Here is a 26,647-nt window from a genome sequence, read left to right as displayed (position 1 = left end):
ATGAAGCATTGTAAATTAACTAAACAATATTATTAATGTTATTGCACAACCTAGATTTCAGGTTATAAGCCCATTTTCAAGTACATTACTGATTCCCAAAGTTTATAAACATCGATAAACATGATGACGAGGCAATGATAATCTCAACTTCTTAGGTATCGATCCATAGCTTAATGTACACTTACATCAATGACCATCTTTTAAACAAATTACATGTATTATTACACATTTGCCAATTATACTACAATGACCAGACTAAAATTATGTATCAGCTAAGATATTTTTAACTATGGTGGACTGGGGCCCAAAGTATTGCTTCTATCCTGGGGTTGTGATCTCATCTAAAAGAGGTGAATAATTGAATTGGGTTTGCTCATTTAATAATTGGTGTGGGGATATATACATCTATTTTTTAATTTCAATAATTTCTAATTGGCCGCCTTTTCCTCTTTGTGTAGGACTTGTACATCTGTTGTGTATTTGTGATTATTGTTCAGGCAATTTTCTGCATAGGCTGAATCAGGCTTCCTCAATCTCCAGCTTCTGTGCTGTTCCTTAAGCCTGGTATTGATTGACCTCCACATCTGTCCAATGTAGCAAGACTGACACTCTCAGCATGTGATTTTATAAACACCACATTTTGTGATAGCTGGTTGTTTTTCTTTTGCATGGTTTACCAAAGCTCCACAAGCCAGAAGTGCTAATCCGTCCAGTCGTATCTGCAATAGGTGCTCCAGTACACAAGACTGCCACGAGACTCAACATTGTCTTGAAGAAGAAGCTGAGCTTTGAAGGGAAATATAGCGTTAAGAACAGTTTGGATTTAGTTAACAAGTTAATAGATGTTAAGGTTCCAACAAATGCAACATTAGTCTCTTTTGATGTGCATAGCTTGTTCACATGTATTCCAGTGCAATACTGTATGGATATTGTGTCACAATCATTGTATTCACACAACATAACTCTAGAAGATCAGCTGCGCATTGCTAGTAGAGTGGAGTGTTGTTTAAATCAAAATTATTACGGCTTTGAAGGGAGCTATTATCAGCAAATAGATGGTTTGGCAATAGGCTCACCTTTATCCCCCTTACTATCAGAAATGTCCATGGACAAGTGGGAGACTGATTTTATGAAGAGAGAACCACTGGCAAAACATGTTGATACAGATATGTAGATGCTATTCTTTGTATGTGAAAAGGTTCCAACAGACAACTCCATAAATTTGTGGAAAATATGAACCAGTAAGTTTTAATTGTAATTTCTGTAAATTAAACACCGAACAGGGCTTGTTATTGTGATGATATATAAGGGCCTTATTTTTGGTCATGAGACAGTCAGTCCACAGCAGAATTTCAGATGAGAAACCTGTGGTGGTTACAACAACAACAATGCTCCAACATAACTGTGAAATAAGTGTTACACTATTAGGCTGTGTGTTGAAACAATGACAGTGTCTGCTCCATACATACCTTTCTATTCTTCAAGAACAGTGAACTTTGTGGTTAGGTTTTTACTGTTCGTAGGTGGTCAATAGTAAACTATTGTAGCAGTATGTGAAGGTTTGCCTGCAAACTATTAATGAGGCTTATGGAAAAATTTGAACAATAGTGCACTGGCCATACATATATAACTGTTTATTTTTTGGGGGTTGTGATCAGTGAAAGTAAAACACTGAAACACAACTGTGTGTCTGTCAGCTATACCATTTACAGTAAACAGTAGTTGCACTTCCACCCCCTATTTTTTCAGCCAGTATGTCGACACTGAGGACAATCAATGAAGAAATAAAAGAAGCGAAACCGTCACAACCCCAACACCATTGATAAAATTTTAGGTAAAAAGATGAAGAAGCAAGCCAGGTCCCTACTGCTCCAATTACAAACACAAACAAACAGGAAAAGAAATGGTGCAGATTACCTTTTATAGGGAAAAAATCTAATAACATAAGTAACATCTCAAAGGCAAAGAGTTTCTACGTGTTTTTCTATGTACCTCAGACAATAGGTGTTTTCTTGTTCAATGCAAAAGAAAAACAACTAGCTATCACAAAAAGTGGAGTTTATAAAATCACATGCTGGGAGTGTCAGCCTTGCTACATTGGGCAGATGGGGTGGTCAATCTGTACCAGGCTTAAGGAACACCACAGAAGCTGGAGATTGAGGAAGCCTGACTTAGCCTTTGTAGAACATTGCCTGAACAATAATCAAAAATACACAATAGATGTACAAGTCCTACACAAAGAGGAAAAGGGCGTCAAACTCGACCAATATGAAATTCTAAAAATTGATAAATGGATGTGTATATCCCCACATCTATTATTAGATGAGCAAACACAATTCAGTTATTCACCTCTTATAGATGGGGTCACAACCCCAGGATAGAAGTAAAACTTTTGGTCCCAGTCCATCATAGTTAAAAGTATCTTAGCTGATCCATAACTTTAGTTTGGTCATTTTAGTATAATTGGAGAATGTGTATTAATGGATGTAATTTGTTAAAAAAATGGCCATTGGTGTAAGTGTACATTAAGCTATGGATCAATACCTAAGAAGTTGAGATTATAATTGCCATGTCATCATGTTTATCGATGTATTATCATCTTTGGGATTCAGTAATGTACTTGAAAATGGGCTTATAACCTGAAACCTAGTTTGTGGAATAACATTAATAATAAATTGTGAAACAAAGAAATGTGTTTTATATCTGATCAAATCTGTTTATTGTATTTCATGACGCAGGTACAGATTTCTGAGCTACCCCTAGTTCCATTTAGCTCCATCCAAACAGAGCAGAATACAACATTTTGCTCAGAAAGTTCACAGATAGTGAAACTGTATGCACGTATTTTGAGACTATAGTACATTTGACTGACTTCACTTCAAGGTGTTTGTAAGAAAGATTGTAAATCAAATGTGTAACATATAAATGTCTTACTTGCTTTACATTTTTCTGTATATCAGCAACTTTTGTTTGATTGCGTTCATTTTTCCTTGCAATACGCTCATTTCCAAGCTTCATTTTCTTTATTGTTCTTTGCTTTCTCTTAACTCACATATTTTTCACATTGATTCATTTTAGGTTTGTGTTGTTCTGACAAAAAATTATTTCACTTACTGGTTTGAAATCCTTACATTTTTCCTCATACAGGGTAGACATTTTAGATATTTTTAGTCTGGGGTCTAAGTACAGTCATTTTATGGATTTCCTAGAGTAGTGAGACTCCATTGTAAGAAACTCTTCTATGTCGTATTTAACTCTCTGCACATCATTTGGTTTAATTTTTCTATGTGGAATTCTTTTGCCTATGAAAAGTTCACTCTCTACCTTTCCTTTATTTGCAGTATCAATAACATCAGCTGAAACATGTAAGGTTTTAATAAAGAAGTTCTTAGAGATTCTGACTTTTTTATTGTCTTTATTTAAGTAGTGAATATCAGAATTCTTACATTGTTTCATTGGCTGATCTACTTCATCTTTGTGCTGGAGCTAGACTCAGAGTGTTACCAAAAATAAAATCTTTCTTCCTTGTATAATTGCAGTCCCAGAAGCTTCGACAAAAGGAGTTCCTCATTTCATCTGAAAAAGAATCAGTTTTATACTTTTTAATCATGCTCTTCTTTCATGTCTTGGGATCACTTTTATTCCATTTTGTTTATTTATCACTGTTGTTCTCTTTTAGGGCACTGATTTCTTTAATCATGAGATTTGTACTGTCTGCATCACTGGAACATGGTTCATAACCAGGATCCTTGATAGAACAATCAGAATCAAAATCATTGTCTTTGGCACCAAGCCTGACCACTTCACTAAAATAAGTTCCACCCAGCTCATCGGATACTGTTTCTTTTAGATTAGATAAGATTTACTTTCATTCCAATTGATCCGTAGTGAGGAGGTCCTCCAGGATGCGGAACATGTCAGATAAACAACAATACATGACAAATATTTACAACTAAAACAAATAAGCTAATGTACCATTCCACAGGTCGCTAGTGGAATGATCGACATTTTTTAATGAACACTATATGAAAGTCATTTTACTAATACTAATGCACTGAATTTAAAATAAAAGAGTTTTTTATTTATTTATAAGGTAATAAACATGTAATACAACTACTATAATACTTATTTACAATGAACACATTACTGCACTGAAATGGTGCAGAAGTTAGATTGTACTTACACACACACACACACACACACACACACACACACACACACACACACACATTTACAATGAACACATTACTGCACTGAAATCGCACAGAAGTTATATATGCCCGAACTCTTTGCCTTTACAAATGTCTGCTTGTGTCTGTGTATGTGCGGATGGATATGTGTGTGTGTGCGAGTGTATACCTGTCCTTTTTTCCCCATAAGGTAAGTCTTTCCACTCCCGGGATTGGAATGACTCCTTACCCTCTCCCTTAAAACCCACATCATTTTGTCTTTCCCTATCCTTCCCTCTTTCCTGAAGAAGCAACTGTTGGTTGCGAAAGCTTGAATTTTGTGTGTATGTTTGTGTTTGTTTGTGTATCTATCGGCCTGCCAGCGCTTTTGTTCACATCATCTTTATATATATATATATCAGTTGGTTTTACTGAGAAATTCATCAATGGAGTAGAAGGAGTTGGCCACCAATAAATCCTTTAGGCTTCTCTTAAACTGAATTTCATTGGTTGTTAAGCTTTTTATGGCTGCTGGCAAGTTATTGAAAATGTGTGTTCCTGAATAATGCACACCTTTTTGTACAAGACTAAGTGACTAAATCCTTGTGAAGATTGTTCTTATTTCTAGTATTGATTCCATGAATTGAGCTGTTGGTTTGAAAAAGTGATATATTTTTAATGACAAATTTCATTAAGGAATAAATAAATATATTGGGAAGCAGTAGTTAGTATCCCTAGTTCCCTAAAACAGGCTTCTGCAGGATGTTCTTGAGTTCACACCACATATAGCTCTTACTGCACGTTTTTGTGCCCTGAAAACTTTAGCTTGGCTTGATGAATTACCCCAAAAAATAATCCCATATGACATTATGGAATGAAAGTATGCATAGTATGCCAGCTTTTTCATTTTTATATCCCCTATGTCTGACAAAATTCGCATTGCAAACAGAGATTTGTTAAGACGCTTCAGCAGTTCTGTGGTGTGCTCCTCCCAGTTGAATTTATTATCAAGCTGTGATCCCAAGAATTTAGCACTGTCCACTTCTTCTATCTTCTTGTCATCGTATGTTAGACTTATACTTGAGGGACACCCCTTACAAGTTCTGAAGTGCATGTTGTGTGTTTTTTCAAAGTTTTGTGACAAAGAATTGGCTAGGAACCAGTGATTAATGTCCACAAATATTTTATTAGCTGATCTTTCTAAGACTATACTTGATTTGCTATTTATTGCAATGTTTGTACCATCGGCTAACAAAACGAACTTGGCATCTGGTAATATTACTGATGACAGGTCATTGATATACACAACAAAAAGTAAGGGCCCCAAAAAGGAACCTTAGGGGACAGCACATGTAATTAGTTCCCAGTTGGATGTTGCCTGAGAGCTTGATACGTGTCTCTTTCCTAATAACACAATTTCTTTCCTGCCAGAGATATAAGATTTGAACCATTTTGCAGCATTTCCTGTTTCTGCTTTGGTTTATATTGTGCTGCTGTCCATGTGGGGATTTCATCATATACCCCACTTGCATCATTTGTTCTGGTTCCAGTTGATGCACTTGGAGTTTCAGACTCATTTCCTTAAAATAAAAATATGAAATAAAATTACTTCATACATTTTAAAATTTCAGTGTACTGGAATAATTAAGTTCATGTTTAGAGTATCGTTTCATTGCTTACCTGCAGCTTCATCTTTTTTTAGACTCATTGTAGGAAACTGGCACAATGCTACTGCACTCACCAAACTCACAGCAGTTTCTGCTACAATGGGCATTTAGCTATTAATGCACATTAATTACAGTAATCAACAATAATACTGATGTCACATTGTTGAGGTAATGTGACATCATTAGAGGCCAACAATGGATTTTGAGTGCTGTTGCCATCTGTTGACAATAATAGTAAACACAGATTTACAACAGTCTGCTAACAAAATTTATCTTTGATATCTTTCAATTAATGAACAATGATATTTATGTCATACTGTTTACGTAATATAACGTTATTTTATACAAACTTCAGATCATTTTTCTGGTAGCTGAAGCTAAGAAACAAAAGCATACCATAAACTAATTACAAAATTTTCTCCATTATATCACATACCTTTTTCTGCTGAAAGCCATTAAGTGCATTTCATGGATTGTTGTTCAAATAATTTCACCAACACTATCAACAAAATGCAGGAAAAATCATTTAAGTGTACCTGAATGATTTGTGTGCTGTACAGAATATTTAACTGTACACTTAAAAGATTTCTGCCACATTTGTTGAACTTCTTCACATTTAACTGGTTTCTCCAGACAAAACACAATCATTTTCTGATATAGACTGCATGCACAACCCAAAAATGACAAAATCTGCACTTAACGGGTTTTTGCAGTGAGCCCACAATATCTTGCAAAAGCCCTGAATCTCTGACAAATTTAGTAGTGTAGCAACAAGTTTTCCCAGAATACTTAAAATGGAGCAAGGTAATGCCTTTATTTAAAGGATACCGAGGTAACTATAGACCCTTAATTATAACAACTGTTCCATCTAAAATAGTAGATACAGTGATTAACAATAGAATGATAGACATCATTGAGAAAAAAAATCTTAAAACAGTGGTGCCCAAGAACTTGTCTCACAAACTGTGCCCTGTCTCACATTCCACAGAGCACTCAGACTGGTAGGACACTTCCCCTCATTGCCATGTGACACTGTCTGAGAGGGAGGAAGTGGAAGAGGGAAAAACAGTGACCACACAGTATTTAAATGGCACTGCAGTTGCACTTCATATGGCTTGGTTTCATATTTCTCAACAATACAGATAACAAACAAAACTAATTTTCATTAAAAACAAAGATTCCAAGACTTACCAAGCGGAAAAGCGCCGGTAGACAGGCACAATAAAATAACACACAAACACACACACACAAAATTTCGAGCTTTCGCAACCGGCGGCTGCTTCGTCAGGACAGAGGCAAGGAAAAGGAAAGATGAAAGGCTGTGGGTTTTAAGGGAGAGGGTAAGGAGGCATTCCAAGCCCGGGAGCGGAAAGACTTACCTTAGGGGGAAAAAAGGATAGGTATATACTCGCGCACACACACACACACACACACACACACACGCACACACACACACACACACACACACACACACACACACACACACATATCCATCCATACATACACAGACACAAGCAGACATATTTAAAGGCAAAGAGTATGGGCAGAGATGTAAGTCGAGGCGGAAGTGTGGAGGCAAAGATGATGTTGAATGACAGGAGAGGTATGAGTGGCGGCAACTTGAAATTAGCGGAGATTGAGGCCTGGTGGATAACGAGAAGAGAGGATATATTGAAGGGCAAGTTCCCATCTCTGGAGTTCGGATAGGTTGGTGTTGGTGGGAAGTATCCAGATAATCCGGACGGTGTAACACTGTGCCAAGATGTGCTGGCCGTGCACCATGGCATGTTTAGCCACAGGGTGATCCTCATGACCAACAAACACTGTCTGCCTGTGTCCATTCATGCGAATGGACAGTTTGTTGCTGGTCATTTCCACATAGAAAGCGTCACAGTGTACGCAGGTCAGTTGGTAAATTACGTGTGTGATTTCATACGTGGCTCTGCCTTTGATCGTGTACACCTTCCGGGTTGCAGGACTGGAGTAGGTGGTGGTGGGAGGGTGCATAGGACAGGTTGCAAGGGTAGGAGCCAGAGAGTAGGGAAGGTGGTTTGGGGATTTCATAGGGATGAACCAAGAGGTTACGAAGGTTAGGTGGATGGTGGAAAGACACTCTTGGTGGAGTGGGGAGGATTTCATGAAGGATGGATCTCATTTCAGGGCAGGATTTTAGGAAGTCGTATCCCTGCTGGAGAGCCACATTCAGAGTCTGATCCAATCCCAGGAAGTATCCTGTCACAAGTGGGGCACTTTTGGGGTTCTTCTGTGAGAGGTTCTGGGTTTGAGGGGATGAGGAAGTGGCTCTGGTTATCTGCTTCTGTACCAGGTCGGGAGGGTAGTTGAGGGATGCGAAAGCTGTTTTCAGGTTGTTGGTGTAATGGTCGAGGGATTCAGGACTGGAGCAGATTCATTTGCCATGAAGGCCTAGGCTGTAGGGAAGGGACCGTTTGATATGGAATGGGTGGCAGCTGTCATAATGGAGGTACTGTTGCTTGTTGGTGGGTTTGATGTGGACGGATGTGTGAAGCTGGCCATTGGACAGATGGAGGTCAACGTCAAGGAAAGTGGCATGGGATTTGGAGTAGGACCATGTGAATCTGATGGAACCAAAGGAGTTGAGGTTGGAGAGGAAATTCTGGAGTTGTTCTTCACTGTGAGTCCAGATCATGAAGATGTCATCAATAAATCTGTACCAAACTCTGGGTTAGCAGGCTTGGGTAACCAAGAAGGCTTCCTCTAAGTGACCCATAAATAGATTGGCATACGAGGGGGCCATCCTGGTACCCATGGCTGTTCCCTTTAATTGTTGGTATGTCTGGCCTTTAAAAGTGAAGAAGTTGTGGGTCAGGATGAAGCTGGCTAAGGTGATGAGGAAAGACGTTTTAGGTAGGGTGGCAGGTATTATTTAATGATTTTTGGTGCACTGAAGACATGATATAATTTTCATCTGGTACAAACTGTTGATATATGGACAGATTTAGGCAGATTCACAGATTTCTGCACTCAGAAAGCCATGTAATTGTGGCTTATAATTTGACAATAATAATTGTGACAATTTCATGATTGAAAAACGTCTTTGACACATATGTTGATTGAAATGTGGGAGCACTTTTGCAACCTTGTTATGGAGATGTAGAAACTCTACCTGAGGAAAACAATATAGACATCCTGGACAGCCGTAATGTAAAAGGATTTGTCTTCAGAGTGAGAATTGCACTGCAGATCAAGCAGCTGGACCTGCACATGCACAGGGCACTTTCTAATGAAATGGCATACAGTCTTGGAAACAGCTCAAAGACAGATGTGACATTGGCAGTATCATCAAAACAATTAGAAAACTGTGGTGTTAATTCACTCATTCCCACAACGAATTCTTCAGATCTATTTTTTTTTAACACCAGCGATTTTAGACAGCTGGACTGTGTTTGTCGGAATTTGCCCCTTGTATTATGTGATTTTCTTTGTAAATGCATCTCCATCAAACTGGAAATAAGTTTTTGCACATTTCAGTGTCTTACTGTGGGCAGTGCTCAGTCAAGTTCAGTTGCAATGCAAGGTCTGCAATCCATTCTGGATGTTTTAATTTTTGTTCCTGCACTCCCTTTTTTTCATAAATTCAGTAATAGAGGGTTTCAAATTGAAAAAGCATTTCAGGCATGCGCCTTAACTTACCCAGCACACTTAATAGTCACATATAAAGTCTACATACCCTTTGTTCATTTCCTTCAAAAACTGTTGCAACTGAAAGTGGAATATTGAGTGTGACTTCAGAAATTTCATTATTCATACCACCAATTTCTTCATGTGTTCCATGTCTGTAAATTTATCACAGAGTGCTTCTTGATTTACAGAACAATGAATCGCATCTTTCAGTCATTGTAAATTTTTGCTCTTTCATTGTCAATTAAATCTTTAAATTCTTTGTACATAGTATTGTAATGTTGTTTCATAGCAGATTTGAAGTAACTATCAATTATGAAACTGCATAAGAGGTCTTTAGAATTCTCATCCTTCTCTTCTGTCATTCCCATTCATTTTCAAAGGCACTTGACAACAGATTGCTAGACTGCCTCTTTTTGTGCAAGTAGCACTGGACTTGTGAATGTCCTTCATACCACAAACGAATGGCGAAGCATAAACAGCACTGACACCATGATTCGCCCAAACTGAAGAGGATTTTGCTGACCAAAATATGCCACACCACAATACTAAATGAAATGTTGTGAAGGGTTGAGGAAAGCTGAGACAGGCCAAGTCCCAACCTCTATGCAGCCTGCACATCCTACTCACATGCAATTTGGTATGTCGTAGCCAGCTCTGCCATAAATGGAGGGCCAGCTCTGCCACAACATGGGTTCAGAAAGGAGAAAAGTGGAAAAGTTCATAACCCACATAAATGAGATGCTGGAAGCTCAGAAGAAATGATTAGGTTTATACTTACATCACTCCTAAGCTTTTTATTGTGTCTGCCACAGAGTTCTTCTAGAGGAACTGTGCTGCTGTGGCAAAAAAGGAAAAGCTGCAGATATTACAAAACTTTAGTGGGAAACAGGTAATAATGAGTTGAAATAAAATATTAATCTGGAAGTACAGAGAAAAATGTTGGTATTCAAGAGGTCAAATATGGAGTAGTGCTGGAATGAAATTTTCACTCTGCAGCAGAGTGTGTGCTGGTATGAAATTTCCTGGCAGATTAAAGCTGTGTGGCTGACTGAGAGACGAACTTGGGACCTTTGCCTTTCGCAGGCAAGTGCTCTGCCATCTGAGCTACCCAAGCACAACTCACGACCCTTCATCATGGTTTTACTTCTGCCAGTACCTTGTCTCCTATCTTCCAAACTACACAGAAGCTTTCCTGCAAAACTTTCAGAAATAGCACTCCTGGAAAAAGTGCTAGTTCTGCAAGTTTTGCAAGAGAGCTTCTGTGAAGTTTGGAAGGAAGGAGACAAGATACTGGTGAAAGTAAAACCATGACGAAGGGTCATGAGTTGTGCTTGGGTAGCTCAGATGGTAGAGCACTTGCCTGCGAAAGGCAAAGGTCCCGAGTTCGAGTTTCAGTCTGGCACACACTTTTAATCTCCCAGGAAGTTTCAGGACTTATGCTATTTGTCTTGTATAAATGTTTTCTCAGGATAAATGTATAGTGTTCAAGGATCTAACAAGAAGGATCATTCAGAGCAAAAGCCCTAATAAACATGGGCTCTAAAGTGCATATCTTAAGAACTATGAGCACTTCTTCATCTAAAAATTTTTTGATTCCATTGTGGCAGGGTGCCACAGTAACCAGTGTCAAATTATTCCAGAATAGAAACAGTATTGGTTGTGAAATTATTTAATATCAATGACGTGTTTGACCCTTTCGGGGCATCATATTAATTTTCAATACTGTGAAACAATTCTCTTCTATAGCAAGCTCTACGACTTCCACAGTTTGAAAGGTGGTTGTATGGAGGTTGTATGGACCAAAACAAGATAAAAGTGTCTGCAAAACAAGCACTCTAAAGTGTTATGAACACTTTTTCTTCATCCATATCATATCTTCCATTGAACAAGTATTCACTTTAGAGCCCATGTTTACTAAACAGTTTGTTATTGTCCATACTATTCCCTCCCAAAATATGTAAAGTGAAGAGCTTGAAGTAGAAGTGATTTGTTTCACAGTATCAAAGATGAATATTTCCAGAATGAGGAGACCCTTCAAAACTATAAACCACCAAGAATGAGGCAAAATGAGCAGTTGCAGAGACCAAAGCAAATCACCACCAACATTTATATAACCAGCTAACAACTAAAGAATGGGACAAAATGATCTCCTGACAGGCCCAAATGTTGTGTACAGCAGGTCAGAATACTACAGATTTGTGCAAGATAAGAATGATCGGCAGCTCCATGACAGTACAATGTTTCTTGAAAGTTGGCACAAGTATTTCTGTGAAATCCACAATACTGAATTACATCACCCACCAATACAAAAAGGCAATGTTATGACTGGACCAGTTCCATGTATCATAACAGATGAGATCCAACGTGCCATTCATAACATGAAAAATGGAAAGGCTCCAGGCCCAGGTGCCCTTCCCGGAGACATAGGGAAATCGAGGGACTTAAGGGGGGTAGGACGTCAAATGGGCCGACTTGGAGCAGGAGAGGCACCACAGGACATTTTAATTTCCACTGTCTATACTTTTACTAATAAATTCATAAAACTTTGTCAGCATGACCAGGAAGGATTCAGAATTCACACTCATAGCAGTGGAAGTTCGAGAACATAACGAAGTAATTTTTTTTACATGTGAAATTTCATCATTTTTTTCACTTACTAATGGCACCATTTGTTGCTATAGGTACACTTTTCTTCATAAGTAAGAGAGATGGTTTGATGAATTTTGCACAGCATACAAACCATATTTAAAGGTGTATGAAACTCTAGAATTTTCCAAATCTATTAAAACTGTGGAAAAAATTGAGGTAATTAACTACAAAATTGGTGTTTTTTCTAAACATGAATTTTAAAATACAACAGATCATTTGTGTTTTCATAAATTAAATAGATTCTAGAGTTTCATACACCTGTAAGAATGGTATGTATGCTGTGCAAAATTCATTAAAGAATCTCTCTAACTTATGAAGAAAAGTGTACCTATAGCAACAAATGCAGCCATTAGTAAGTGAAAAAATGATGAAATTTCACACATAAAAAAATTTTTGTTATGTTTTTGAATTTCCACTGCAATGAGTGTGAATCCTGAATCCTTCCTGGTGATGCTGACAAAGTTTTATGAATTTATTTGTAAAAGTATAGACACTGGAAATTAAAATGTCATGTGATGCCTCTCCTGCTCCATGTCGGCCCGTTTGATGTCCTACACCCCCCCTCCCCCCCCCCCCCCTTTAACAAAAAAAAATGAGCACCTCGTTGGTAGAATTCTTCAACCCCATCATTCACTGCAGCCATATACCTACTGAATGGTTGTCAAGAATCACATACAGTATGTATTTTTAAGGGCAAGGGTGACCACATCGAATGTACTAATCACTACCCAGTCCCTGTCCTCTCCCACCCTATGAAGATATTTGAACATTTCGTAGTGACATGCTACATAATGTAATCCAGCTCTCAGAAAATCAATGTGGGTTTGTGAAGGAATGTGGCATGAGAGACAGATTTTTGCTGAGCACCAGCTGATGGAGAAATTTCCCAAAAAAATGTTGTCGCTTCATCTTGCTTTTCTTGACATCAAGAAGGCATCTAATTGAGTGCCACAGCAAATGATTTGATACATTCTTCACAATCATCAAGCTTCTCAAACTTACATAGGTTGGGTAAAATGCTGTACAAAAACACTAGCATCCAGGGGTGATCCTCTGTAGGACTGACTGGAAGCTTTCCTGTGACAGCTGGCATTCATCAAGACTCAGTTCTGTCTCGACTGCTCTTTGTTACCATAATAGACTTACAGATATGTGTACTGTGGACAGTACTATATGCTGATGATGTGATTCTTAAGGTGGATATCAGGAAGAATCTAGAAACTCAAGTATAAACATCACATTTTAAACCTCCACAAGAGTAACTACCTCAAAACAAACCCATCTCTTGAAACTGTACAAATTACTGGAGCTCCCCTCAGCATGATGGACACATTCTGGTACTGCACCCTCAACTGCAGAGTGATGGTTATGTGAATGAGGATGTGCGAACAAGAATCAGAATAATGAGGTTCAGAGATGACTTGATATTCTTTGTGATAAGAAAATGCCAATCCACATGAAATCAAAGATATACCACAGAATAGTGATGCCAGATGCATTATATGGTGCCAAGTATTGGCCCACACCTAGAAGTGCTAAGCATTCACTAATTTTCATGGAAATATGAATACTGAGAAGATCATTAGGCATTTTCCTGTTTGACCATATCAACAATGCAATGACCTTACAATCAGCTGGAGAGGCTCCAGACAATGAGAAGATGCAAGAATGGAGACATTGGTGGTATGGACATATCATACGGGCACCACCTACTTCATTCATCAGCTCAGCCTATCATCTCACTGTTGAAGGGCAGAAACAATGTAGAAGACCTAAATTATGGTGGCTAGATGCTACAAATACTGATCTAAGATAAAGAAGCCAAAATCCACAGGAAGTGTTAGACCATAAGAAATGATGTACATTCACCTAAAAAGTGGTCCCCACTTCAATGGGAAGGTGGCAGGAAGAAGAAGAACAAGAATAAGAAGGCTGAAGATGAAGAAGTGCTCATAGCTCTTGAGGTACGCATTTTAGAGCCCATGTTTACCAGACACTGTTGCATCAAATGATCATTTCTCTCATATCCCTGAATACTGACCATTCCTCCTGGGACACCCTGCATAAATGATTTTCCCATCGCAGTAAGTGAAAAAGTGATTGCGAATGCCAACTACACAGCTTTACTGCAATGACTTGATAAATTGTTTAGAAAAGAGAGCCTGTGTGAACAGAAAGGTATTTTGCAGGAAATAATCTAGTGATCAACAGTAAGAAAGCAACATGTACAAAATTTCAACAAATGGAACTACCAGCTCAGAAGATTTCATTCTGATCATTGGGGCTGCAGACCTAGAAGAAGTGGGCTGCAATAGGTTTCTGTGTACAGAGATGGGCAACTTTCTGACATCAGAAATCCATACCAATACATGAGTACAAATTCATTCTTAATGAAGAAAATATCCAGTGTGGAAATGAACAGCACATGCACACATTCAGAGAATTTTAAAACTCCAAAAGAAAGCCAGCTGATACACAGCAAAACTAATACTGCAGGTCTCCTGCAAAAACAAATTTAAAGAATTAAAAATATTAACTGTACTAGGTCTGTACTTATATGAGACAATGCTTCTTTTGGTGATAAATTGTACAGCACCTATAAACACAGATTTTCATGACCACAATACAAGAACTAGAGAAAATTACCATATTGGCAGCAAAAGACTGAAACTGACAGACAAGGACCCTAGAAAGGCAGAAAGCTTATTTTATAACATGGTGCCACTTGGTATAATGGAACTGCACATCTTCAAAAGAAACCTGAAGGAACATGTCGTATCTGGATATTTTTATAAGTTGAAGCAATATTTGCAGGCAAATTCATAAAAAAAAATAGGAAATTAAAACTAGGAATCATGTAAAACACTTCTTCAAATGTAAACCAGCTTCATGAGGAGGGAAAAAAGGAAAACCAATGTAGCACTGAAAATACAAAAAAAGTGAAATTGTAGACAAGAGGAAAATTGTGTTTCCTGATTCTGTATATCTATGTGCAAACATGATTTTAAAAACTTTTTTCGGTTTGTACAACTGCCTTAATATTTTTAAAAATTAGTTTTCTAGTCTGTATAAATGTGTTAGAATTTTTCTGCAGTATGACATAAATATATAACTTTGTCTGCTTTTATTGTGTCAGCAAGATTACAGAGTTGCATTTGCATGAATGTGTGTGTGTGTGTATGTGTCTAACTCAGAAGAAGGCCTTTTGACCAAAAGCTTACTTTTTTGACAGTCTCATTGTTGTACCTATCTGTGACTCAGCATCTCCACTATATGGTGAGTAGTAATCTATCCTTTTCAAACATCATCAATATTTTTTATTGTTTGTATGCTTCGTTGAAGACTGTTAAGGCTGTTGAACATCCAGTGCTACTTGTCACAATGGTTTCTTGTTATTAGTGTCACCCAGTAAGTGTTCCTTTTGCCATGTCAGAATTTATATTGTGAGTGCATGCTGCAGATATCTTTCAACTAATCAAGATATTCTTCAGGCAAGGAAATCTGTTACCTGGATCATTATCAAATAAGTAACCTCCAACATTGCTTTCTAGGCTTAAGTTATATCTGTTCCTATGTGGGACATCTGATTCAATATATTTAAATTATCCGTGTTAATTAGTAATCAAAATAGAAGTGGCATTTGGATGCAACACACATATTTCTGTCATACACACCACACTGTACATATCTGTTTGAACTCATTAACTATTTTGTAGTAGGTACAAAAGTTTTTAGACATTGTACATAAAACGACAATATTTTATTAGTATTTGTTTCTTCCTTTAGATGTTGGCTTCCTTATGAAGAAAACAGTGCCAGCTTTAATTTATCAGAAAGAGAATTAAACCTGAGTATCCCAAGGGATGAAAGTACAGGAAGCTGGTCATCATGTTACAGATTTGATACAAACTTTTCAAGTGAATATTTTGAAAACAATATTCCAGCAAATTGCACTGTTGGCTGTGACAAGTGGATCTATGATACAACAGTTTACAAAAGCAGTGTCGTAACTGAGGTTTGTCAAATGAAAACATTGACTCAGCTAACTGATTAATTTTACAATTACATAACAATTTACTTTATTTGGCAGTTTGACCTGGTTTGCAAAAATGCGTGGTTGAGAGCAACTGCTGATGCACTTTTCATGGTAGGCGTTTTACTTGGTTCAATAATCTTCGGTGAACTTTCAGACAGGTAAGACCTCTCTGTTATGATTTAGTTTAAGCAACTGTTTTTTATCCTTGAATGGATCAAGTAGATGTGAATTTCCTTAATTCTGTCCAATGAATTAATACAGCAGTCAATCAGAAATTTATGGATGAGCTGTTTAACTCCTAAACTGTGCATACAAGAAATAGGTTCTTTTTATGTTATTAAAATAGCTACAGTACTGAATTTTATTTCAGTGTTCATTTGTGGATATATAACAGTAATAAATAGTCACTTCTTCTATAAACATGTAGTTTCTACAGCTTTCTCCTAGTATGGTTTTATGCCTGTGGTAGAATAATTGAGGATATCATTAGAAATGTTGTGAGAAAATTAGTACAATAAATGACCAAAGTTAAACAAAAACTGACATTTAAAATTTTTGCCTGTCATCTACTTGATCCATAAAATTGCTAATGTAGTTAGTCCAAACTGTGCAATGTGAAACAGAAAAATACTGTTATTACAGCAAACATACTGTTTGGTATAGTAGATATATTAATTACATTGATCAAGAAATTTAGTTGCTGAACTAAAAGTTTTATGAAACTTTCCCTTAGGTATGGGCGTAAGATAATCTTCTTCATCTCACTTGTTTTACAAGTTATTTGTGGTACAGTAGCTGCATTTTTGCCTGATTACATTAGTTTCATGATTGCAAGGATGCTGATTGGAGCTTCAACATCAGGTGTTTTCTTGGTAGCTTATGTTATAGGTGAGTTGTCATTTGTTCCAGGAAGTATACAACAGAGTTTCTTTTTTTTAAAAGACAGAAAAAACTTCATATTTGTTAACAGATATATGCTATTGAATATCCCATGGAAATAAATTTCTGCCATTATCAAGAGTGGCTAGCACCTAATTGAAAAGAATAAAAATGATAAAGGAACAAGGCTAGTTATCAACAATAAAACTATGCAAATGACAGATAGTAACTCAGCTACGGATACTTCACCAGGCTGGGATATAATCACCTATGGATGAAATCAGTAGTATTAGATTGTTGCACTGGAAATAGCAGAAGTGGTAAGCAGTTAGTAGGTACATAAACAAGGACTTTGACTTTGTACCTTGGCTTTCAAACTTGTATTCTTCTTCAGAGCACACACAGAACCATTTCAGACACATAGCTACATTCTCACAAGATTAAAGTATTCTCTCTCTCTCTCTCTCTCTCTCTCTCTCTCTCTCTCTCTCACACACACACACACACACACACACACACACACACACATACACACACACACATGAGGTTTGAAAGTTTAGCTGTAGTGTGCAACTTCTTGTTTATATGCCTGTCTTCTGTTTAACATTTCTTCTGTAAGATTAGCATGAATCTTCTTTTCTCACGTTGTTTAATAATAAGTTCCCTCTGCCATGCACTTTCCAGAATGATGCTGAGGAGTGATGACATAATAGAAAAATACATCAAAATGAGAGGAATATTATCCTTTGCTCCAACTACCAGATTTATTCATTCTCTCAGAGAATTAACTTCCTCATTTGTTAGATTGCTCTCCTTTATAGATTCAATTTCTAAGCTTCTTAAACTGTTTTGTTTGATGAGAGCATAGGTGTAAAATGTGGGTGGTAAATGAGGTATTACACCTTCCATGTGCATGTTTTTTATAGCTAGTTTTTATACTTTTTCACAATGTGGAAAAAATAGTTCTTGAATTTTTTTACTCTTTATTTTCATATTTGTTGCAGTTCTTAATGAAAAGCTCTGACAGAATGGAGTAGTCAGTTCTCATGATTATCATTGCCTACATCTTTTTCTTCTTCAGCCATTTACTTTCTAAAATTTGATGTAGTAAGTTATAGTGCTGATTTTCCATTGTTTCCATAGTTATGGTTACTGACAGTTTTTAAAATATGTTATTTCATATTATGTTGCTTTACATAAATATAAAAACTTTTAATCAATATTTTCATTACTTCCTGTAGCAATGGAAATGGTTGGTCCAAGCAAAAGGCTGTTTGCAGGTGTTGTTTGTCAGTATTTCTTCACAATAGGTTACTTGTTGACTGCTTTGCTAGCATACTTCATCAAAGACTGGCGAATGTTGCAAATTGCACTTTCACTGCCTGGACTTCTGTTCTTAAGTTATTGGTGGTAAGTAGATTGTTATTAATATAAACTGTGGTAATGGTCATTTTAAAATTGTAATAATAATGTAATTTCCACTCTTTAGTGCTGCACAATTAAGTATTCCTCTTTTTCAGTTTTATATGTGTAAGAAGTTCTTTTTATGCTCAGCAGTTTGAGATGACTGACATTTATTATAACATTCTACAACATATACTGTTTCAGCTGACAAAGCTATGGAGACTTGGAAAAACATTACAAAACAGTTACTATGTTTCACAAATAAATTTTTATAAGTGTTGGATTGTGAGTCCAAATTATTATATCATATTCATATGTTTTTTGTCAGACTAAATATGAGTTTACATCTTACACACACACACACACACACACACACACACACACACACACACACACACACACACACATTTTATCCCTACTTTGTGTGTAAATAATAAAGTAATTAATCTCTCTGCCTGTGTGTGTGTGTGTGTGTGTGTGTGTGCTGCGAATTTGGTGTTTATGCAGTCATGCATATGTAGCCCTGCATATGTTTATTTTTTCATAAAAATAGAATTAAGACATTCCTGAGTACAGAACTTGAGGATCATCCTTTTACTGATGTATTTCTAATAATCATTGTGTATTTAGCATCATTTATTTCCACATACTTAATGTGAAATATTCAGTTTTGAAGGAATGTGATATGCATGTTCTTGTATAATTGAGTTTTTATCTCATTATCATATTTGTGTAATGAGTGAACATAAAATATATGAACAAATGAATAGTTTGTTTTTGCAACTGGGAGCACAGTTTTAGTGTACATAAATTAGGGTGTGGGCAGTAGCTAAGAGCTGACGCTCCCTATATTTTATTTATTTATTTGTCATCCATCTTTAAGCATTATAATAATGCAGTCAATGTCATCTTTTATGTACATATACATTTTGGTATTCTATGCAATACCTCTGAATAAACACTATTAAATATACTGAACTTTCTTCAATTTATTATATACTTTTTTCAGAGCACATACAATAAGCATACATCACAAAACAGTATCCAAAGAACTCAGTCCTTAAACAAAGATATCACATTCTATGTTCATAACTTGATTCAAATTGATTTGCAACATTAGCCCCCCACCCACACACAAACACACTCCTACCTCAACCCCCCACTACCTCCCCTCCCCCACCTCCATTTTTGGGAGAGCTGTAGCGTTTTTAACTGCATACATAGAAGCAGAATGAAAATTGCAACTTTTAAGAACTCTTTAAGAAACCAGGAGCCCCTGGTACCTCAGGGTATTGACATACAACATTTATACCTGAACAAGTTTCAATGACATGAAGTATACAGGGTTATTCTAAATTGTGGACCTATTCGTAGGTATTCAAGTACAAATCCAAAATGAACAAGCTTTATACCAATGAAAAGAGGAAGTGTCAAAGTTTTTGTCGGGCAGCAGTGGTCGGGTGGTGATGGTTTCAGGAGCAACTGTTAGAGTTCACAAGTCAATAGGGCTGTCATTCTGTTTCACCACTCTGAATGATCTGCAGAACTGGATCACTGCTGCAGTGCACTTAGTAACAGCAGATTCACTATTGCATGTGTGGGACGAGTTTGAATACTGCATTGATGTTTTACTATAGAGCCAACGGTGGCCACATTGAACATTTATCACATTTCTAATTATTAAATAATCAACAAATTGATATCAAACATTATGAAAAAACTTTGAAACTTCCTCTTTTCATTGGTGTAAAGCATGTTCATATAGGATTTGTACTTGAATAAATGTGAAGTTTTGAAAATGGGTTCATCATTTAGAATACCCTGTATTTACATTTGAGTGAGTTCCAAGCATACTACTGCTGTCCTTGTTTGACACGAAAACAGTTCCTAAATTGCTATCACAATAGGGTGGCTTTAAGTGATCGATTGAGATGGCATTTGGTTTATCATTTTTTGTTGATCATAAATACCTTGTTGTCAGGCTGTAGTATCTTGAAAGGGCCATAATAGTGTAGTAAGGGGTTTCTCTGGTAGCATCATGGTGTGGCATGCCTTCAATACCTCGCATACAAAAACAGACTTAGTCACATGTCTAGTAGTGTTTTTCGGAATCAGACTTCGCATAAGTTTTTTTTTTAGTTTGTTTAAAAATCAACCAGTTCCCCTGACGGCAATGGAAGGAGTTTAGATAGCAAAAAATATCACCGGCCACCTTTATTGGTTCAACACAAACCAGCTGTGCTGGGGATTGTTACATATCCTCCTTAATACTAGTACGCAATCCCAATAAAATGAAAGGCAATGCCAAGACCCAATATTCTGGGATGAATGCTAGATCTGTCTTTAAGGTCTGGTGTTTATGCTCTATCATCCCATTACTGGAGTGATGGCAGCTCAGCTCATAGTAATGATACTCTTGCAACCATAAATATGCAATAGCTCTGTGGACAACTGGCATTCAGATTCATGTCCCCTAACTGAACTAATGATCTTCAGGTTTCCAAAATGGGCAAACCACACATACACCAAAATGTGAGCAGTATAAATATCCTGTACAGATACAGCCTCTAGCCAGTGATTACATTGGTCGATCATTGCGACCAAGAAACCATACCTTCAGAAGGGAGAAAGGGGGCAACAATGTTGACGTGCAATTCAGATAATCTCCTGGAAAGGGTGGGAAAACCAGCAACAAGAGCAGCCATATGTCTATTAATTTTGCATTTGATGCATTTCTTCACCAAACTGCTGCAACACTTCCATAACACAGGCCAGACAACTTCACCTGTAATTAAATGCTCAGTCACTCTTACCCCTGGGTGACACAAAGAGTGAAATGAATAAAAACAATTAGGTACCACTTTTCAGGGGTAAATGGATGTATTTTTAGCCCAGAAATACCACATGCAATACCATTTGCAGAACCATCCAGGCCTAGGCATTTCAGGTGTAAACTTGTTGATTCCATATGCAGCTGCAGTTTGAGGAGGTGTAGGTCCGTGTTCTGGTATGCAGCCACTTTTACCCAGTCAGTAACAGTATTCACTACACAGTTGTGGGACAAACAATCTGTACCACATTGTCCTGCCCAGAAAGGTGCTGAACATCTGTAGAAAATTTAGCTATGAAATCAACTTGGTAAACATGTTGTGAAGAATTTAATTGTGTGACATTTTTAGAAATTGAAGTCAGATGTTTGTAGTCAGTGTATACAGTAAGTCTAGTTATCAAGCCAAGGATGAAAATGTTTTACAGCAGGAAAAATGGCTAGTAGCTCTCTATCAAAAGCACCCGAAGATTGTTGCTGTTTTGACAAATTTTTAGAGAAGAAAACGAGATGTTGCCATGCTTGAGAAGTACATTGCTGCAATATAGTGACCACAGTGACATGACTCACATCAACAAAAAAGAGCAATAGGAACATAAGCAATGGGATGAGCCATCTAAGAAACCTGAGCAAATTTTATTTTGAAGTCCTAAAAAGCTTTAGCAGCCCTATCATTCCAAGAAATCTTTCTATTGCCAGGAGTGTTCTTTCTTTTTAGAAGGCTGTAAAGAGGCTCTTATACTTCAGCCAGCATGTGATGGTGTTCACAATAATAATTTAACATGCGTAAGAAATGGTGGAGTCCTTCGAAAGTCTTAGAAAGAGATATATTTTGAATATCAGGAGCCTTATCAGACATAGGAGAAATGCCTGTGTTAGGCACCTTGTAGCCTAAGAAAGGAACCTCTTTCTTCATGAAAATACACTAATCAACATTAATCATGGTACCACAGTCCTCCAACCTTCAGAGCACTGAATGTTTCAAATGGTCTTCATGAATAGTAGAGAAAATTAAAATTTTATTGACATAGTGAAAAGTGAGTGGAAAATCCTGAAGAACTTCATGCACAAACCATTTCCATGTTTGGACTGCAGTACACAGTTCAAAAGGCATAATATTGTGTTTGAATAACCCAAAAGGTGTAGTAATAGGAGTCTTAATTTTGTCTTTGAGGGCAACAGAAACCTGTGCAAGAGCCTTAGTTTTGACAAGATCAGTAAAAAAAGACATCCACCCAACAAGTAACTGGTAAAATCAAATATATTAGTGCCAGCATACCTATCAGTGATTGTATAATCTTTCAAAGTTCTTAATCCTCACAGAGCCTCCAGTTTCCATCTTTTTTTTCTGGTCATCTGTAAGGGAGAAGACCAAGCACTCTTAGAGTGAGAAACAGAACATCATTAATCATCTTATCAAACTACTGCTGAGCAGCATGCAGCTTTTCTGGAAGCAGGTTATGAGGTCGACAAACCCCATTAACCACTGGCATAGTTTTGATGTGATGGAGAGTAGAATGGCAATGCCTCTCTGTTGTGAGTGTTGAGTCAGTCAGTCCTGGAAAATGCTTCAGTAACAGCTGGGCGAGGTCATTAGCCACCATCCAATCAGCCTCAGGTGAGGGAGTGGAAGTGCCAGATCTTCAACCTACAAGGCAGCTGCTTCGCAGAACTGTCATATTTTCTGATGTGACCACTCCAAGGCCATATCCACCTGCTTGCCCGGTCTCGCACGTGCTGATTTTGCTCTTGTATATAGGCCATTGCATCATTGTCTTCATGCCACATGCCAAGACATTCCTCATTTTGGGCCCTAAGTGTGGAGTTCAGTGCATTCAATTCTGAAAGTTAACCTGTGATGTATACAGGAGAAAGCAATGTTTTCTTGCATAAGTGTGCGTTCTGCATGTGGAAAAGGGTGACACCAGGGTGCATTGTACCATTGGGGGAGAATTGGGGGAGAATGTTTGGTCTGGAAATCTTCATGCAGTCCACAGTGCAGACATTGTGCCAATCATGACCCGATGTGGCAGGAAGTTGAGCACATGAAGGTTCTTTCATAAGAGACTTATTCATCAAGTCTGGTACCATAGAAAAATGATGCAAGAAATCAGCTCCAATAATAGGCACAGAAACACTGGGAACAACATAAGTCCAAGTAGGCAAAAATCATCTTCCATTGCAATGCTGATGTTTGTTTGCCAAAGGTATTGGTAGTGAATTATTAGCTGCCACTAAAACAGGTATTTCAGTGACCTGTTTAAAACCACTTGCAGTTGGAGGAACAACACTAATGTCTGATCCAGTATCAATCAAGAACACAGCTTGTAATAACTTGTCTTTAATGAACAATCTTGCAGAACCAGGAACATCAGCAACTGTGGTATCTGAGCAATATTGTAGGCACTGTAAATGAGATCAGAGAGTATGTGTAGCTACTGACACTTGTCGGTCAAGTCTGGGTATGAGCAGAGTTTGGCACAGTGCCTTGCTGCTACCCTAAATCACTTATAATATCAATATCACCACCGAGCGAGGTGGCGCAATGGTTAGCACACTGGACTTGCGTTCAGGAGGACAACAGCTCAAACCCGCCTTCAGGTCATCCTGATTGAGGTTTTCCATGAGTTCCCTAAATTGCTTCAAGCAAATGCCTGGATAGTCCCTTTGAAAGGACACAGCCGACTTCCTTCCCCATTCTTCCCTTGTCTGATGGGACCGATGACCTGTTTGATCCTCTCCTCTAAATCAACCAACCAACCAATACGACCTGTGGATATGTTGAAACTTGCTTCTTGCATGGGCAGTAGACTCAAAATTAGGTCCATTTAAATTAGCATTTAGGTGTGCAACATTGTTTGCCAAACTCTCCCCATAGTGCTCTATTGGTGTTTTCTGTGACAGGTATGCATCTGCATGGCCGGTAGCATACATGCACAGGTCATGGCTGCTATCCATAACCTCTTTAATGGCAGCACAATTGTTACCGTCACTGCATGCAATAGCACTTGTGTCAGCATTCTTGGCCCTTTCATTACCTGTGTTACAAATTAAGCAAGGAATAAAAAGGCCTCAACTTGGGTAAACCTTAATTGTGCCCTTGTAGGCCAAAAATCAGGCAACATGATGTTAAAATTCCTAATGCAGTCAGTAGTGATTTGTGAAACATGTTGCTAGACATGGCTGTAGACAAAGGCTCTGACTTCATGGACATGTTTGTGATGTTATACATTATGCTGCTCCAAAGATGTAAAAAGACGCAGCAAACTCACTCAGTATCAGGATCAACACTTTAGATATTCTATGTAATACCACTAAATAAACACTATTAAATGTACTGAACTTTCTTTGATTTATTATATATTTTCTTTGGAGCACAAGCAATAAACATACATCACAAAAAAGTATCCAAAGAACTCAGTTGGCATACATATATATCACATTCTATCCTAAGTTCACAACTTGCTTCAAGTCAGTTCCACTACATACACACTTACATGTGCAATTACATAAATAATGTATGTGGTGCAAAAGATAGTTTTATATCATTATTGTCTTTCAAGATACATAATTTTTGATCACTACACATGATATTCAGTATATTCACATATCTAAATGAAAGTCAATTAGTACTTAAGATCCCTTTTAGGGCAAGTTTTGAACACTTCTATTGTATAAAATCCTTTTTCACTAAGCCATTTCTGTGTGGCATTTTTAAACATACTCAGTGGTACATTGTGTTCCTGTGCTGGCAAAATATTAAATAGTTTGACTGCCATATATTTGTAAATATCTTTAGTTTTCTTAAGTATAGTGATTGTGATGTCAATCTGCTGTTTTAGACATATGTTAAGCTGATGGACAGTTTGTCATAGTTTATGGCTATCTGGCTTTCCTTTGTATTATTAGATGATTTAGTATAAAGAGGTATGTAACTGCTAGTATTTTTAGTTTTTTGAAATATTGTCTACAAGACTCATAATTTCTGACTCAACAGATGTATCAGATTGCCTTGTTTTAACAAATAAGAATTTTTTTTTTTGCTCCAGCTTAATTGCAATATAACCAAATTGGCATATGGCAAGTGGCCATGGGAAAAAGGAATAGCATGCATTGAGCAATAGCTTACCACCATCAGAAGAGCTTAGTTTACTTAACAGATACAACACATGTTAACCCAGTATAAATATGATTGGTATGATTCTTCCACATTAACTGCAAGTCAAGATGGATCCCAAGAAGTTTAGCTGAAACACAGTCATTGCCACCATCTTTAATACATAAGCAATGCATTACACATAGTATACAAGCATTGCATCATATCTGTGGTATTATAAATGGCATGCTTCTCTCTTACAAATTTAACTTCTTAATGCTTCCAAATGATAATTAATAATTTTATAATGATTTTTTATGATATCATTTATCATTTAAGTTTGCAAATAAGAAAAAACACTGTTTAATACACTCGTAAAGAATGATCCTATGTGGATATTTAGAGACAAGCATCATATATAGTCTTGTCCAGATTTAAGTTTTCATGTTGATCAGCAGTCAGTGGTAAATTACTTGTGAGAAGTGCATTATGCATTTTATTGATTAAGTATTGCAAAATTTGCAACTGACAAGTGTTCTGTATTCTTTTATTCTCAACAAGTATGATTTGATAGTATCTCAACAATAGAAAAATATGCATTTAACACAAAACATTTTCAGTTAACTATTCTGGATCATATTTACATTAAAGAAACGAGCTTATTTAGAGAATTTAAAAGCCACTGAAAGAAGAGCAACTGAATCAGGATAACAGGGAAATAAATGACAGGAACATAGAAAAACAGAAATGATGGGTGGAGAGGTGCAGAAGAAATGGAAACATCACTTAAAAGCAACTGTGTACTAGGAATGGAAAAGGGCCTGGAAGGAACACTGAACTAACAGGTGTATTTAAATGATAATAATGAATTCTATGAAATTTCAGGTGATCCTTGGAGTAATGTCCTTTTCTTCACAGCTTAATAAAAATATATACTATGTAGTCCAGCCAACAAAGGAAAATTGGGGGAAAAATCATGTAGTTGCAAATTTTTGTACACTGGTAAGATGAAGCACCACGAACAACATATTACAATAACTGACCAATGGGGTATGAGCATTGGGGTGGGGGAGCCTAGCACATAAAGATCATTTTTTATGTTTTTCTTGAATAATTCAAAACTGCAGCTTTTATCAAAAATGATTCCCTGTATGAAATTAAGCTACATCAAATTTTCTACAAGAAAATTCCTGTTTGTTTTTTCTGTAGAACAAATAGTTTCAGCAATGGCAGGGGATGGAAAAATGACAGATTATT

At 37.1% G+C, this 26,647-nt stretch overlaps 1 protein-coding gene across 4 annotated transcripts in view; it reads left to right on the top strand.

The window, feature by feature from the left end:
- Nucleotides 1-26,647, top strand: part of LOC126336586 (organic cation transporter protein-like) — an 80,666-nt gene that overhangs the window by 26,752 nt on the left and 27,267 nt on the right. For 2 of the 4 annotated variants that reach the window (XM_050000448.1, XM_050000457.1), the window contains exons 3-6: nt 15,935-16,163; nt 16,239-16,342; nt 16,918-17,072; nt 18,305-18,473. In XM_050000448.1, coding sequence (XP_049856405.1) covers nt 15,935-16,163; nt 16,239-16,342; nt 16,918-17,072; nt 18,305-18,473 — 657 coding nt within the window. The remainder of the gene's footprint in view (nt 1-15,934; nt 16,164-16,238; nt 16,343-16,917; nt 17,073-18,304; nt 18,474-26,647) is intronic. The other 2 variants (XM_050000465.1, XM_050000471.1) reach the window with 1 other exon arrangement.

This window comes from Schistocerca gregaria, chromosome 1 (genome assembly GCF_023897955.1).
Source record: "Schistocerca gregaria isolate iqSchGreg1 chromosome 1, iqSchGreg1.2, whole genome shotgun sequence".
NCBI classification, from domain to species: Eukaryota; Metazoa; Arthropoda; class Insecta; order Orthoptera; family Acrididae; genus Schistocerca; species Schistocerca gregaria.
The sequence above is the reverse complement of the archived record's forward strand: the minus strand, read 5'-3'. Positions and strand labels throughout refer to the sequence as shown.